Below are 18,436 nucleotides of genomic sequence, written 5' to 3'. Positions count from 1 at the left end.
ATTACTTGCTCTACTAAACTAACAGTAGATAATTCTTGCAAGTAATTTGAAAATGTTTTACCTTTTCTCAATAGGAATGAACTAATAGAAATTGGCTTAAAAGGATATATGTGTTCATACATCTATTAAATTTTAAAATATGAATTAGACCATCAATTTTACATACAAGCTTATTATTCTATATTTTCTATAAATCACTACAGGTATATGCTAATTGAATTATAAATTAAGGTCTGTTATATACATTTTCAGTAACCTGTTGTCATGACACATACCAGTACTTTGTCATATTTGCTGAAGTATCCATTTCTGTGTTTCTAAAGCAAAAATAATACTCATCAATTATAAAACACGAACACAAATACATTTCAATCTCAGGGTAAAATATAGTCATAGGACTCATTAAGGACCATTAATTATCATGATTCCTTCAATGTCGTGTTGAAAAGCAATAACTAGAGGGGGTACAAAATATTAGGAACTAAAGACGCTTAACTATGATGAAAGGACAGAAGCAAAGTGATTCCTTATTCATTCAGAAGCATGGGGTAAGGAGAATTAAGAGAGGTTGGTTAATAGTTTCAAATATACAGTTAGAAGGATAAGTGCTAGTGTTCTTTAGCACAGTCGAGCGACTACAGTTAACAATAATTTATTGTATATTTCAAAACAGCTAAAAGAGAAGACTTGAAATGTTCCCAATACAAAGAAATGATAAATGCTTGTGTTGATGGATACCCTAAACAGCCAGACTTGATCACCACATATTCTACGTATGTATCAAAATACCACATGTATCACATATGTACAATTATTATGTACCAATTTTAAAACTTTTTTTAAGAATCTGAGGGTTAAGTGATTTTGTTATCAGGTCTGCTCATACCTGAGGACAGGTTCCCAGAGCAGAGGGTGGCCAAGACTAGGTGCCCTTGAGTGGAATGGTACACTTACAGTTCAGAGAAAGTACATCAGCAATGTTCCTAAATAACCTAGATCAAAGAAACAGCAACATTCTAACCATCTTGTTCTTTCAAAGAACTGAATGACCACAATTTGATGAGACACACTGACTGTGATGCAGTCAACTGGAGAAGGAATTAAGACAAGAAAAAGGACTATATGTATTTATAGTTATACAGTAGTAAGAACATATTACTTTTTTCTAGATTTAAATCAGTACATGCTACTGCCCAGAGATATTAGTCTTATAATATATTATGTCATTTAAAAGTTTAACATATATCAAAAGAAAATCTTTGGTTTAGAGGCTACAGAGATACAATTTTTTTAAAAAACTGATTTTAAGTATGTCATTTAGTTTTCCTACTCAAATAAGCAGTTTACAAGGTTGCAACCTTACCATTCCAGTTTTCAAAGAAATAAGTATATTTGAAACATCTGAATTCCTTAGTTGTGCAAATGGTTATGGAAGATTTAAAATTATTTATGAGCGATAAAAGCACTGGCTTTTTCATTGAAGCATTAAGTTTGATCTCCAGAGACTCTCAAATTCCAAAGCTGTTTCTCACAACCTCACCTCAAGACTGAATCCCAAACTAATCCTTTCTCAACTACCCAAAAAAAAAAAAAAAAAAGAAAAAAGAAAAGAAAAGAAAAAGAAAGAAAAACAACCACCACACTACTAGCTTTTCCTTACATGATACTCCTTTCAAATGCTAGATGCTGCTAGACTTCTATTGGTCCTTTGTCACAGAAGTCCAAATTCCATCCCAGCTGCCCAAATCCACTCAGACTGCCCTACTTACTAACAGTACTTTGCCACACTAAGTTAGGGAAGAAATGGAAATGAGGCCTTTATCTGTAAGCTGGTGATTTTACCCTCACAGATGGAGAACAAATGATATAAAACACAGACTGAGAACAAGGCACAGTAACTTTAGAATAATTTTCTTACATTCCAGGTACACAAAGGCAATGATAAAGGCTCTAAGAGTTAGCTTGAATATTTCAAAACCATAACAGAAACTGAATTTTGAAATTTATTAAGGTTGCAGAATCCAACAAGAAAATACATTGATAGGGCTTTGGTGAGAATTAAATTGTCAGCATAGTAAAATAGGTTATCACATGCTGACTGTTGTATTGGCTTTAACATAGGAAAAACAGGAAAAACAAATGATTACTTAAGAAACAATTTAGTGGGCAAGGTTTCAAAACATTGGGTCAGGGGAATAAAAATAAGAGAGTTTGGCATAGCTTTTAAGAACTGCAAAAGCCAAAAGTCTAGATAAGATTATATGTACACAGGCAAAATACAAGGCTTACCTTAGTATATAAACACAATATGTCTTTCTTTTCCTTGGAATTAAGAAAATATTTAATTTATAAAATGCTTCAAAAATTATTTACTAGATTATATCAAATATTATTCCTAAATAAAATCTACAAAGGCTATTACAGATAATGTTAACAGACCACTAGCAAACATTTATTTTATTCTGCTTTAGTCAACATTTATATGTTATAATACTCATTTATAGATTATTGAATATTAAGACAAAAATAAGGAGATGACTAAGACCTCACAGTTTCAGAAACAAAATATTTGGAGGCGAATTAATGCAGTTCTGTAACTTTTTTCTTTAATGTTCAGAGGCTCAGAAGAAAATAAAGAAATACACCAACCATAGGCTTAACCCAATGCTCAGACTTGGACTTGAAAGTAAGTTACCTGGGAAGAGTCTCAGATTGGGTTTTAAAAGGTTGAATGGCTGATCACAGAAAACAGGTTGAACTGAAAAGCAAGGGTGGAGATCACATAGCAAAGGTATTTGAGGAACAAGAAAGATGCTTGGTAAAGAGAGTGCTCAGGGTGGAGACTGCACTGTGTCCTCAGCCTGGTGAATAGTTAAAACATGGGTCTCTGGATTATACAACCCGGGAGGGCAATGATCTGAACAAGGGCCACAAACTGCATATGAATGCCAAATACCAAAATTGCTGCATGGACAGGGCAGGCAAAGAGCTTAGTCTGAGAAATACTCTGGTAATGTATAATTGGGGCCTGAGTAGAAGGGAGATACTGTTACAGTAAGTAGTTAAGCGGACATAAGCAGGGCAGGAGAGGGCCCCCCTCCCACCAGGAATGTCAGGCAACCATCAGGTGATGGTCAGGCGGTTGTTAAACAGTTTCTCTAAAATAATAATTGGTCGCAAGCCGACCCCAAGGAAAGGCAATCTCCCAATAGACAGAAAACACCTGAAGCTGGTGATTAGCAGCTTTCCATTAAGATTTCAGGAGTTGAGTGAGTGGGTTCAAGTATGCACGCTAGGAGGCAAAATGGCAGTTTAACCAGTGTATGACCTTCTTCTGGGAATGCTTGACTGGTAAGGAAAAAATGCCTCAAACGAGCATGTGCACAACTTGGTAAACACACTGCGCATGTGCCCCTCTCAAGTGCTGGCAGGCCACTGTGCGTGTGGACAGCCTGCCCCAAGAAAGAATCAGGGGAGAAGAAATGCAAACCTCAGAACCATGCCAATGTATAAAAACTCCACGTCAAGGGTTGGACAGGGCACTTGAATCTCTCAAGTCACCCACTTGGCCCTCTTCCAAGTGTACTTTACTTCCTTTCGTTTCTGCTCTAAAACTTTTAAATAGGCTTTCACTCTTGCTCTAAAATTACCCTTGGGGCCCAGCGTGGTGGCTCATGCATGTAATCCCAGCACTTTGGGAGGCTGAGGTGGGTGGATCACTTGAGGTCAGGAGTTCAAGATCAGCCTAGTCAACATGGTGAAACCTCTCTCTACTAAAAATACAAAAATTAGCCAGGCGTGGTGGCGGGCACCTGCAGTCCCAGCTACTCAGGAGGTGGAGGCACAAGAATCGCTTAAACCCAGGAGGCAGAGGTTGCAGTGAGCCTAGAGCATGCCACTGCACTACAGCCTGGGAGACATAGAAAGGCTCTGTCTCAGGAAAAAAAAAGAAAAAGAAAAAAGAAAGAATAAAAGGAAAAAAAAAACAGATTTTAAAAAATATAAAACTTGCCTTGGTCTCTCTGCTTTAAGCCCCTCAGTTGAATTACTTCCTCTAAGGAAACAAGAATTGAGCTGCTGCAGACCCATACAGATTCACTGCTGCTCACACCACAGTAATGGGCATGCCTTGAGGCCAGGCACAATGCAGTGAGTTGCCAGCATGGCTCAGTGGCTCTGCGTTACAGAGGGAGGGGCAGTGGGGACTGGAGAGGCCTCCTTTCAAAACCAGTTACCTCCATGAAGATGTCACTGAATATCTAGTCCATGCTCTCCCGGTTTTCTTCCTACCTCTCTAGCCTTGCCTAACCTCAGTCTCCTGGGAATGGTTCTAAACAGGTGTTCCCAACAGGCCTTCTCCTCTATTCACTCTACCTCCTCTTCCTCACACAGGTCAATTACTATATACAGGTAAATGTTTCTCAAATCCATGTCTCCAGCTTAAATTTTGTTTTTAAATGCCAAACCACCGGGTGACTCCATTTAGATGTCTTGATGGCACCTCAAACTCAGCATGACCAAAACTGAATTTATCTTCGCTGTTGATAAGACAGTAGGGTGCAGTGGTTAAGAACCTGGGTCTTGGACCAGTCTGCCTGGTTTGAATTCTGGATCTACCAATATCTGGCTATGTGGGGAGGTTGTTAATCTCTGCATGCCTCAGTTTCCTCAACTATAAAATAGGAAAAATGAATAGTAACTATCTCTTAAGGCCACTGTGAACAGTTAAAAATATAGTATCTGTAAATCACTTAGAACAGTGCCTGGTACACATGAAGTGCTTTATCTAGGAAGTAAATAATAATATTCTTCCTCTTCACTTGGCACTGTCTAACTTAGGGGAAAGTTAACCAAGTGAAAACCTGAACATTATGTTCAACTTCTCCCTCTCCTCTACTTTCCAAGTCCAAGTCCTGCCAGTTCTACTTTCTAAGTATTTCTTGAAGATATTTGTATCTCTCCATTTCTACTATTCCGTTGAAGTTTGGGCTGTCATCATCTTGTTTCCAAATCTTGACCTCCTCCCACCTACTTTTCAGATAACAATCAGAGTACAAATCTTATCATGTGGCAAAGTCCTTAAATTCCTTCAGTGGTTTCCCACTGCCCTCAGGTCGAAGTCCAAAACCATTAACATGACTAGCAAGGCATTTCCTGAGGTGCCCTTGCTAATTTTTCCATCTCAATTCTTACCACCTCCCACATGGGCACAGGTTGAACCTTCAGTTTTTGGAAAATATCATGCTCTCTTGCATCTCCTAGATTTTGCAAACATCATTTTCTCTGGAACACTCTTCTCCCTCCTCTTCACCTGGCTAAATCCGAATCATCCTTCATTCTCAATGTACAGTTCCAAGCAGCCTTCCCTTCCTATCCAGCCCCACCAGTCTCAGGTACCCCCACTATGCCTTCCAATAGTATCCTATGTGTCTACATTCATTGCTTACACCACCATAGTATAAGTATCTCCAGTAAACTGTAAATTCCACAAAGGCAGAGATAAGAACTGTGTTGTACACTAGTATGTCTCCAGTGCAGGGCAGACTGGCTCCGACTTAGACATGGAAGTAGGTTACCATGGGATTGAGTATACATATATTAAGACCTTGATAATGAACATGGTTGAAAGACAGAGAAAGGACAGGGATCTAGAAAATGCCCCTAAAAGATAACTATCAGCTGGACACAGTGGCTCACGCCTGTAATCCCAGAGCTTTTGGACACTAGAGCAGGAGAATCGCCTGAGGCCAGGAGTTCAAGACCAGCCTGGACAATTAGCAAGACTCCATCTCTACAAAAAATGAAAAATTAGCTAGGCATGACGGTACCTGCGGTCTTAGCTACTTAGGAGGCTGAGGCGAGAGGATTGCTTGAGCCCAGAAGTTCAAGACTGCAGCAAGCTATGATCATGCACCTGCAATCCAGCCTGGGTGACAGGGCAAGACTCTGTCTCTAAAAAAACCAAAATAATTATTAGCATTCCCATGTTCTAAATGAGAAAACAGAGGCTTAGACAGCTTAAATAACTGTCCAAGGTCAAAGTCACACAGCCAGATTCTAGAAGCCACATTACTAACACCAATCCATGCTGTTTTCCAGTGGAAGGCACATGCAACACCAAATAGGACATCCTGGGCTCTAATCCTGATTCTGCCACTTGATACCTGTTGATTTAAAACAAGGAACAACTTCTCCGAGCCTTATTTTTTTTTTTTTTACATCAGTGTGGTGTTCTGATATATATTGGCTTTTGGCCCAGTTCCTGGCTCTTGACTCCCATTGCCCTTGTTACAGTCTTTTGTTATAATATTGGGTGTGTTAGGCCTCAGGCACAGGTCTCTTACCTTCTCTTGCCCTCCTTTCCACTGCCCCAAGGAAGGACTCCACTCTTCTCTGCCTTTCTGACTGAGGGTCTTAAGACCCTTCCTGGTTAGGGACCTACCCCATACCCTGAGGGAAGGAATGTTGATGTCCTGAAGCTTCCATAAAACCCAAGAGAACTGTATTGAGAGAGTTTCCAGACAGCTGAACACCTGGAGATTCCTGGAGGGTGGTGTGCCAGGGAAGGGCATGGAAGCTCTGTGTCCCATACCTGGCCCTATGCATGTTTCCATCTGTATCTTTTGTAATGTCCTTTATAATAAACCAGTAAACACAGGTAAATGTTTCCCTGAGTTCTGTGAGCTGCTCTAGCAAATTAATTGAACCCAAAGAAGGGTTCATGGGAATCCCAACTTGAAGCCAATTGCTCAGAAGTTCCAGAGGCCCTGACTTTCAACTGTGGGGAAAGGAAGGGGTGGTCTTGTAGGACTAAGCCCTCAACCTATGGGACCTGACACTATCTCCAGGTAGACAGTGTCAGAACTGAATTGAAGGACACCAGCTGGTGTCCAGGCTTGGTATATGAGGAAAAACCCCCACATCTTTGTTCACAGAAGTCTTCTGTGTCGATGACTGCTGTGGGGGTCTGAGAGCAGAGAAAACTCATGGTTTGACAAAGTTTCTCCCTACACATCAGTTAAATTGTTATCACAACATCTGTTTAGTAAGGTTATTAACATAAAATAAGTGACAACTGATAATTTCTGGCTTTTAGAAATTATTCAATAAGTGCTGAAACTATCCCACAATATCTGGTACAGTTACCAACTTTGAGCAAGCATGGGGCTTTTTGGAAGAAACAGAATAGTAAAATAAGTCAAATCCATGCTACCAAACTTCATAATTAATTGGGGACCGACTGCAGCCATATCACCCTCTAACACAGGACATAGTACTTTGTCATTATCCTCAAAAGGGAAGCTGAACTAGAAACATGATTATGAATTTCACTTTGAAGATATTTCACAAATGGGGTTTCCTTTTAGAAACAAGGTTTGCCTTCTTCCATATCCATTCTAAGTCAGTTTGCTTGAAATTTATAGACAGCAAAATCCACCTGATTGCTCTCCTTTTATCCTAAACTCTCTTACTCTCCTTTCTTCAGTTTCCTTTCTTCAGAAAACAAGCATCAGCCTTGTTTTCCAAATTAACATTGAGCTTCAGAGAATTTAAGTTGCCAAGCCAGAACTACACCCAGGTCTTCAATTCCTATGTCAATGTTCCTGTCCATACATTACACCACATATAAACATTTCTTTTAACTAAGAAAGGTAGGCATGCAGGAAGAACAGAAGAGTGGAAGGACAGACAGATGGACAGACGGACAGACGGAAGGAAGGAAGAAAGGTAGGTTTACTTCAGATAATCTTACTCTTTAAAACTCATGGAAATACCATCATTCTCTAAGAATACTTTTAAGCTATGTGCCCTTAATTTTTGTTTATGTGTTTGTTTAGTCAATGTGAACCAAAATAATTATATATCAAATGATTACACGGGGTCAAAATATGTGAACAATCATGGATGAAGCAAGAAAAGTATTAACATTAAATAAAGAAAACATGAATAATAATTCTCTTGGAAGGGAGGGAGAAGCAGTTTGACATCTATGATAACCCTTATTAGTGATTATGGGCACACGGGCAGGGGGCGGGGTCTGTCGTATGGAGCTGCCGGACAACCACCGTTAGGACAGTCTGGTGCGTCGCGCCCACCTGGCGCTCAGGCCTCTGCCACCGCCCATGCCTCCCTGGTGCCAGCGAACAGGTATCAGCACACCTCCCCAGCAGCTGAGAGAGACGCTGAGTGAAGGGGAGGGAAGGATGGTTAGTCAGTCTTATAGTTGGATCACCTACGAAGAGAAGTTCTAAAGCAAGAAGTAGAAAGCGTTTCAATTTGGGACATTTATTTGCAGCTGGAAATGGGGAATAGACTATCAGACCAGACTTCTATCCTGTCCAGCCTGCCTTCATTTCAGTCCTTCCACATTGTTATGCTGGGTTTGGACTGTGCTGGAAAGATAACTGTCTTATACAGGCTGCAGTTCAATGAATTTGTAAATACCGTACCTACCAAAGCATTTAACACTGAGAAAATTAAGGTAAACTTGAGAAATTCTAAAACAGTCACTTTTCACTTCTGGGATGTAGGTGGTCAGGAGAAATTAATGCCATTGTGGAAGTCATATACCAGATGCACAGATGGCATTTTATTTCTTGTGGACTCTGTTGATATCGAAAGGATGGAAGAAGCCAAAACTGAACTTCACAAAATAACTAGGTTATTAGAAAATCAAGGAGTCCCTGTATTTATAGTTGCTAATAAACAAGACTTGGGGAACTCATTATCTCTTTCACAAATTGAGAAATTGTTAGCAGCGGGTGAAGTGAGCTCATCAACTCCTTGGCATTTGCAGCCTACCTGTGAAATCATAGGAGATGGCCTAAAAGAAGGACTTGAGAAACTACATGATATCATCATTAAAGAAAAGATGAATATCAATACCTATTATATCTGTGTGGAGGAGGTTTTCTCTGGCCTGATTTTGACAAATGAAAAGTGTCTACAGCCTGGTTTGCCTGTCTGCCCTCCTGGATGCTATTAAAGCTTTGTTTTGTTCAACAATCAGATGCCTAACTCTGTCGATTTGTGGAGGATGACTAAATGCATGCTTCTTAAAGTGGTATCTTCTCCCTAACCCAAAAATCTTTTGATACTACCATTTGGGGAAGCCAAGCAAGGATAGTAAATTTACCAGAACACAGTTATAGAAATTTGACCTGAAATTAGTGAAATAAAACTAAAGAGTGAAAAAAAAAATGTGGACATGGTTCTTAATGCCCCTCCCTCAGTTATTAGAAAATGCTCATTAAAGTTCTGGACTAAGAGAGTGTTTTAAATTATTTAGATTTTCCTTGGCAAGACCGTTCAAAGCCCTAATGGAGAAATGCAGCTGCTCCATCCACTTAGGCCCCAGCTGCCTTCAAAAGAACTCAAAGAAAGTTCTAGCATCTTGAGGAATGGTCATGCAAACCACAGTCTTAAATACATTGTTTATATTTTTCCTTAATGCAGAAATTCAAGAAGAGTGTTTTTCAGGCAGAACATCTAATCTGTTCATAATGCATAATGGCCAAACACCCTTTCAAAAACCCATGTAAAAGACAAAATGGCCAACAATATTTGATGTCCGAATGCTTTTATTTCCCTTGATAAAAGAAAGACCTTGTAACTGTACCAACATTAGTCTACAAAGCTTTAAAGTACAGTCAAATTATTAGCCTTTGCTGAAGATTTACAACATGTTTATTATATAGAAATAACCCACGCTCATGAAGAGAAGGCTGGCAAATCTTCAGCTAATCTAAAAAACATTGGCAATACACTTAAGAATGGATAATATTTGTAATTGAAAATGGGAATGGAAAACAAGGACCTAGAATGATGACTTTGGGAATTAAGAGCAGGACTAGACAAGCTATGAAAGAGACTGAGGATTCATTTCCATAAGATGATAGTTGGAACTGTGAATGCTAGCAAGATCTGCAAAGAAGAAAATGTAAAGAACAGAGGACTTTTAATGAAGATGTCAAACTCACCAATTAAGTGCATCTGCTCCAAACACAAAAGAATGGGAAGTAATATATAAACACATAAATAGAATAACAAAAAATACAGAACAAAATAATAGAGCAACCCTAGCTATAAATAGAAAAAAAGTTCTTAGTAAAACTTTTCTCACAGATCAGTTCTCTCCAAAATTGATCTATAAACCCAATTCCAATTAAAATCAAAATCAAATTTTTATGCAAATTGACAAACTGATATCAATTTTTTTAGAAGAGCAAGAATAGCTAAGATAATTTTAAATAAGTGTGTATGGAGGTGCACTATTAGACATCAAGAGTGTTTACAAACCTTAGTATTTAAGACAATAAGTAAAATACAAAGAGCCTTACAGGAAAGAAAATGAGTGAAGAATATAATTAGGCATTTTATAAAAGAAGAAATTGAAATAACATTAAATATATTAAAAGTTGTTCAATCTCATTTTAAATTAGGAAAATGTAGCAAATTAAAGCTACAGTGAGATTCATTTCACAATGAAAAATTGACAAAAATTTAGAAACCTCATTATTTCAAGTGGTAAAAGAATATGAAGAAATGTCATCTCTTACCCATGCTTGTGGCGTTTGGAGTGGGCTGAAGCTATAAAATTCATTAGTACTAATATTTTGCAGAACAATCTGACAATATCTTATATCGTTAATGATATACATATATTTTACATAACAAATACTTGTATAGTACTTTCTATGTTCCAGGCACTATTAAAAGTTTTTTATAAACACGAACTTATTTAATCCTCCTAACAACTGTAGGTATTATTTTTTTACTTTTTATTTTGGTGTAATCTTAGACCTCATGTACACAATATTAAATTAATCATTATCCTTTGTTCACGACACAGTCTCTTCATAGGTCCATTTTTGAACCACGTGAATGTATTACTTTGTTAATTATGTTACAGATGTAACAAGCACCCATAAACTTAGTATCCAATAGGAATGCTAGGATCTTCACCATAACCTACATCTGCCCATATACAATCATGCGCCCTGCAAAATAGTGTAAAGTGTAACAATGTTTCAGTGAATGATTGACCACAAATATGATCATGGTCCCACAAGATTATAAATATGCTATTTTTACTGTATCATTTCTATGTTTAGATACACAAATACGTCCATTGTGTTATATTTGCCTATAGTATTCAGTACAGTAACATGCTATACAGCTTATAGCCTAGGAGCTATAGGCTACAGCCTAGGTGTGTAGTTGACGATATCATCTAGGTTTGTGTAAATTCACTCTACAATGTTTGCACAAGGATGAAATCTCCTAATGACACATTCTTCAGAACATATCCCTGTCATTAGGCAACACACAACTATGTATATTGCAGTCCATCCCCTCTCAATAGTTTATTAATATTTATACTGCAACCTAGGGAATGAAAATATTTGGAAACCATATCTGATGAAGGATTAATCTCCAAAATATATAAGAAGCTCTTACAACTCAATAGCAAAAAACAAACCAATAAACACCTAGGAACCTGATTTTACAATGGGCTAAGGCCTTGAACAAGCATTTCTCCAAAGAAGACATACAGATGGTCAACAGGCATACAAAAAAAAATGCTCAACATCACTAATCATTAGGGAAATTCAAATCAAAACCACAATGAGATATAGCCTCACATGCATTAGGCTGGTATAAAAACACACACACACACGCACAACAAGCATTGGTGAGGATGTGGAGAAACTGATGCCCTTGCACACTATTGGTCACAATATAAAATAGTACAACAGCTATGGAAAACAGTTAAGGAGGTTCCTCAAAAAATTAAAAATAGAACTACCATATGAACCAGTAATCACACTTCTGGGTATTTATCCAAAAGAACTGAAATCAGGATCTTGAAGAGATATTAATATTATCAGTTCTATGTTCACTGCAGCACTATTCACAATAGCAAAGATGTGGTTATATAACTAACCTAAAGGTCCATTGACAAATAAAGACAATGTGGTATATATATAGAATGGAATACCATTCAGCCTTAAAAAAAGGAAATTCTGCAATATGCAACAACATGGATGGGCCTGGAGGATATTATGCTAAGTGAAATAACCCAGTGACAGAGACACAAACATTTCATGATTCCACTTACATGAGGCACCTAAAATAGTGAAATTCATAGAATCAAAGAGTGAAATGGTGGTTCCTAGGGGTTGGGAGGAGAGGAAAATGAAGAATTACTAACTTTTTTTTTTTTTTGAGACCTTTCCTCACCCAGGCTTGAGTGCAGTGGCGCGGTCTCGGCTCACTGCAACCTCTGCCTGCCAGGTTCAAGTGATTCTCATGCCTCAGCCTCCCCAGTAGCTGAGATTACAGGCACATGCCATCACACCTGGTTAATTTTTTGTATTTTAGTAGAGACAGGGTTTTGCCATGTTGGCCACGCTGGTCTTGAACTCCTGGCCTCAAGTGATCCACCCACCTCAGCCTCCCAAAGTGCTGGGATTACAGGCATGAGCCATCATGCCTGACCCAGAATAACTATTTAATTAGCATAAAATTTCAGTTACGTAAAATGAATAAGTTATATCTGTCATACATTGCACTTATAATCAATACTCTATTGTACACTTAAAAAATTGTTGAGGATAGATATCATGCTAAGTGTTCTTACCCCAATAAAAAGTTTTAAAACTGATACAGCTAGATTTCTGTCAGCTGCTATATAATATTCCATTTTGTGAATATAACATAATATAAATGAGGAAAGTAAAGCAAGAGGGATTAAGTCACTTGCCCAAGGCAAGGCAGCTATTAAGATATAAAATCCGGCTGGGTGCGGTGGCTCATGCCTGTAATCCCAGCACTTTAGGAGGCTGAGGCAGGCGGATCACGAGGTCAGGAGATCGAGACCATCCTGGCTAACATGGTGAAATCCCATCTCTACTAAAAATACAAAAAATCAGCTGGACGTGGTGGCACGCACCTGTAGTCCCAGCTACTCAGGAAGCTGAGGCAGGAGAATCACTTGAACCCAGGAGGCGGAGGTTGCAGTGAGCCAAGATCGTGCCACCACACTCCAGCCTAGGTGACAGAGCAAGACTCCATTTCAAAAAAAAGAAAAAAAAAAAAGAGATAAAATCAGTATTTGAACCTAGAAAACACTTTCAGTATCCCTGTTTTAGCCACTGTGTAATGCTGATTTTGTTTCTAATGTAACGGGATAGAAACAAATAAAATGTTTGTCAACAGAGAATGGATGTCTACATAGAGGTATATTTGGTTAGGAACAGTGGGTCACACCTATAATCTTAGCACTTTGGGAGGCCAAGGCAGGAGGAGTGCTTGAGCCCAAGAGTTTGAGAACAGCCCTGGAAACATAGTGAGACTGTAACTCTACAAAAAAATTAAAATTAGCCAGATGTGGTGCCATGTGCCTGTAGTCCCAGCTACTTGGGAGGTTGAGGTAGGAGGATCACTTGAGCCTGGAAGGTCGAGGTTCCAGTGAGCTGTGGCCATGCCACTGCAGTGCAGCCTGAGCAACAGAGTGGGACCCTGTCTCAAAAATAAATAAATAAATAAAGGTGTATTTATCAAATGAAATCACTTACAGCAGTTAAAAATGAATGAACTGGCTGGGCGCGGTGGCTCAGGTCTGTAATATCAGAACTTTGGAAGGCTAAGGCGGGCAGATCACTTGAGCTCAGGAGTTTGAGACCAGCCTGGCTAACATGGCAAAACCCTGACTCTACTAAAAATATGAAAATTAGCTGGGTGTGGTGTCGGGTGCCTGTAATCCCAGCTACTCAGGAGGCTGAGGCAGGAGAATCGCCTGAACCCAGAAGGTGGAAGTTACAGTGAGCCAAGATCATGCCACCATTGCACTCAAGCCTGGGTGATGGAGCAAGACTCCATCTCAAAAAAAAAAAAAAAAAAAAGAAAGAATGAGCTAGAGCCACTCATTTTGTAATTTATATTTATATGGATTTTAGATTTATGTAGATAAACCCCAAAATTATGTTGAGGGAAAAAAGGGTACAAAATTGTATGTACAGTATAAACACAGTTATATGATGTTTGAAAAATGTTAAATACAAAACAATACTCCACATTCTTTATGGATGCAAACATGCCATTGTAGTATACAAACATGCTTGAGAATAGCAAATTTCAACTTGAAGGTAGTATCCTGGGCATATAATGAGAAAGAAATCAGATTAGAAAGTAGTACAAACTAGGATAAATAGTATTTAAATAATTTATTTCTTAAGAGATATCTGAGGATCGTTCCAAGATGGCCAAATAGGAACAGCTCTGGTCTACAGCTCCCAGCAAGATCAAAGCAGAAAACGGGTAATTTCTGCATTTCCAACTGAGGCATCTGGTTCATCTCATTGGGACGGGTTGGACAGTGGGTGCAGCCCAAGGAGGGCGAGCTGAAGCAGGGTGGGGCATCACCTCACCCGGGAAGCACAAGGGGTCAGGGGATTTCCCTTTCCTAGCCAAGGGAAGCCATGACAGACGGTTCCTGGAAAATCGGGACACTCCTGCCCTAATACTGCACGCTTTTCCAATGGTCTTAGCAAACAGTATAAGGAAGTCCAAAGTAGTTCTTATTTTTACTATTACAGATAATAGTATAATTTATTGAATTTTTTATGACAGGCAATATTTTTTTCCCTAAGTTTTAGAAAACTTAAAACTTAATACTTAATCTTTAATACTTTTATGAAACATAAATTTTTGAAAAAAAAGAAATGAGGATTTTGTTGTGCTTCTAACTAGCTGGTGCTTAAGCATGTTTAAAATATGCCTACTGGACAAATCTAGGACTGCTGCCACTACCATCGTCTCCCAAATCTCTGGTAAAAATAACCAAAAAATAGTTAATACAGCCTACCAACCACATATGACCTACCACCTCCTTTGAGTGATTTAACCAAGAGCTACACACTCAGAAGTCTTCAGAATCCAGGCAGGAAAATGTAAATGTGTGAAGCTTTGGGGCTACAGCATCAGTAGGAGCTGTTATTGAGTGTTTCTGCCCCCATGAAAAGGCATTGCGAATTCTAATTTTATTTAAATATCATACTGGGCTATCACACAACCTGTAGGTTAAATCTGCCCATAGACCACTATTTTTTAACTCCTGGATTAAACCCATACAGATTTTCCTCACCATAAAGAACTCTATTAATAACTTCACCGAACAGGTCAATTGTGTGTGTGTTTTTAATTCTTTTTAGTGTTATGGAGTCAATTTGTGGCATCTACCCACAGATCTGTTAGGTCAAAGTCAGCTCTCCTACACTCCATGGCAAGTCTCCCCATCTTTCACATTGCTTGACACATAGAGAAAATACTGGGTACTGTTCTCAGTAGCTGGGTGACAGGATCATTCATACCCTAAACCCCAGCATCCAGGTAACAAACAGGTACCCCCGAATCTAAATGAAATTTGAAAAAAAAAAAAAGAAAAGAAAATACTACTTGAAATTGCACTCTGGGTGAGTAGAAAAGGCTGCTCAGTGCTGTAGGGAAATTGCCAACTCTGAGACTGAGAGGATCAATATCTCTGAAACTCATTCATGAGGGTTATTATGAGGATTAAATTAAAGAACCAATGTAAAGCATTTAGAATTGTACCAGGCACACAGAGAAGATCCACTAAATGTTTGCCACTTTTCACTTACTTAAACTAACGGCATGTCAAGGGTAATTTCTTAAAGGACATTTTGCCCTACAGAAGGGAGCCCCTGCTGCTCACAAAAGGTAAGGTGAGATGACCTTTTTCCCAGCCAAAATATATGTCTGGATCCTTGACCTTTTATTATAAAAGGTCAATTATACCTCTTGCATGACTAACAGATTACTTTTCTAACACAGCAATACCAAATACAGTATCTGCATTTTAATTCCTAACCCTGGGCCTTCATCTACTCTCCTCTTTTCCTCAAGAGCTGAGCTGAGGATTTTTAAATTTTTAAGAATGAATAATTTAAGGCTGTGGTTCCAAAATGTTTTCTGCCAAAGCACATGCATGCATATACACATGTACCTGCGCCACAAACTTATTTCCACCAGGAAAAGAGTTCATTCCTATCTCTTAAACCCAGTAGGAGGGGTTATCAAGAATAGATAGCCTTAGCTGGTAAGGAATATGCCAAGTAGCCCTCTATTCCTCATCACTAGCTAAATTCAAGCCATCATCAAGTAGACTGACCAAAGCTATGTGAACCACATTATTTAAGATCCAAATAGGCGTTATGGGACAGAATTAAAACCCAATGTGTGTTAAGGGATTTTGTTGTTTGAGTGACCAACCATGTATCATCTTGCATAAAACATTCTTGTGAAGACAATATCAAATCACTGGGCAGTGTTCCTACATAAGCAATACTGGCATACGTTTTACAGAGCACAGGAGCTCTGCTTCTGCTGACCCCCAGCTGCTGTACATCTTGTTGTTAGACAAGACCAATGTAGCCCAAGGTATTGGCCTTTCTGTCATGGGCTGCCTCAAATCAGGGTCTTCAAACTGGGGCTACTAGGTGTAACCTACAAGGTTCAGGATGACAAATCTGAGCATAGGTATTTCTGTATATCTATTTCTAGGTTCTCAATTGCCATTTCTAGTTTTTCCTAAAACTGACCTATTAAGAATGTATGGAAGTGTCACACATTCTTCTCCTCTTCTCATAATTCCTGTCTGCCCAATTTACCAACAAAAGCGCAAACCTCTTTTCTACTCTGAATTTTTCTAGGGTGCATGGCCTCAGGGTATAACAACCACTGGGACTCCAAATAAAGGGACAATTCAAATTTTACTGCAGTCAACTTAATAAGGTAAAATCAGAAAGAAATCAGACTCTAACGTCTGATTAGTCAATCCTTTTGCAAGTCAGGTATTTCCAATTCTTTGCTTTGAACAAAGCAGAAGGAGAGCAAAATTCAGGTGTTAGCTGATAGCTGATTGTTAAAAGTGATTTTTGATAACAGATTGTTTTTGTCATATGATATGGAAGCAGGTCAAAGAATTGAATGACACTTACAAAAAAACAAAAAAATTATTTTATTACCACTTATTAGGCATGTGATGTAGGCTTCTTAAGATTATAGTAATAAAAGCAAACAGGAAAAGAACTGCTGAACCTTGTTTTATTCAAGTAATAACTAATATTCAAAGAAGACATGTAAAAAGTCTCACCCATCTCTTTAAGAAATGCATTTCCAATAAAATTTTACTTTTTAAAAACATACAATGATCAAATCTTTTAATACAATTCTGCTACTTATATAGAATGTATGCTGTTAATTATAATAGAAACTTGAAACCAATAAAAAAAATTCTTAGCACTTAAAGCCTATGGTCATAAAAAATTTTTAAACAATTCTTTTAAAGTAATATACATGTTTATTACCAAGAAGTATAATACAATGATCAATTTTTTAAAATTCAGTATAAAAATATATTTAATTAAGATGTAATTCCATACAGGAAGAGGAAGGAAATAGTCATTTAAGGAGAGAAGAAAATGTAAAAGTTGGCTCTCAAAGATCTTAGTTCATATATTGTTTAATGATGACCAGAGGTCTTAAACTGTTACGTTATTTTAATTTCATTGGATAAATTTTAAATAATGATGTAATGGTATCATTTTAAAATAACATATTTAACATAAACAGGAAATCATATCATTGACAACTGTTTAAATTCGTGGTACAAATGTTAGATGTCAACTACAAAATGTACAAAGAGACAAATAGTTTTTCAAAATTCTTTTAGGGGATGTAAAGATCCCACTGGCTTAGATGCTCATATAAATGTTGTTATTAACTGTAGACACCTCCAGCATACATTTCTATACCATCATCTCTCTTTCCCATAGCCACTCCTCTCCCAGTCAGCCTCTGGGGACTTTTTGATTGTTTTTGGTTTTGCTTTTAGTGGGCTAGAGTAGAGAGCGTTTTGCTTCCTAAAGATACATGCATTAAAAATAAGTTGAAATAAACTACAAAAGATAAACTAGATATCAATGACCTAAATAATTCCAATACAGATAAATACAATTTATAAAGCAATAATTCTCAATTTTCCTGCTTAATACAGTAAGCTTTATGAGATGTCTTAAGAATTAAAGTGTTCACATAATTTAAAATGCCTAAATCTTAAATAAGAAAGTAATATAAAACACACTTTAAGGACAGGAAAGTATACAAACTGGAAATTTTTTTAAGTTTTTATTAATTTGTAGCAACCCCTGAAAAAATTTCCCCCCTGGAATTAGACGTCAATTCTGAAGTTGATTTGGAAAAATAAACATATAATAAGCCAGGGAGACCCTGCAAAAGAAGATGGGGCAGAGGTGGCCAGCTGTACAAGATACTAAAACATATTATCAAGTCTCTAATATTAAAACAGTCTGGTATTGAAACAATAATAGGCAGACCAAGCAAGCAAAATACA

At 37.9% G+C, this 18,436-nt stretch overlaps 2 protein-coding genes across 3 annotated transcripts in view; one reads left to right on the top strand and one right to left on the bottom strand.

The window, feature by feature from the left end:
• Positions 1-18,436, bottom strand: part of ANK3 (ankyrin 3) — a 699,134-nt gene that overhangs the window by 648,114 nt on the left and 32,584 nt on the right. The gene's annotated exons all lie outside the window — the stretch shown is intronic.
• LOC129006483 (ADP-ribosylation factor-like protein 4A) lies at positions 8,303-13,939 on the top strand. The gene is made up of 2 exons (XM_054436190.1): positions 8,303-8,872; positions 13,880-13,939. The coding sequence occupies exons 1-2, from the start codon at positions 8,303-8,305 to the stop codon at positions 13,937-13,939; spliced, it is 630 nt and encodes a 209-aa protein (XP_054292165.1).

Source organism: Pongo pygmaeus, chromosome 8 (assembly GCF_028885625.2).
Source record: "Pongo pygmaeus isolate AG05252 chromosome 8, NHGRI_mPonPyg2-v2.0_pri, whole genome shotgun sequence".
NCBI lineage: Eukaryota > Metazoa > Chordata > Mammalia > Primates > Hominidae > Pongo > Pongo pygmaeus.
This window is presented reverse-complemented; position numbering and strand designations above follow the sequence as displayed.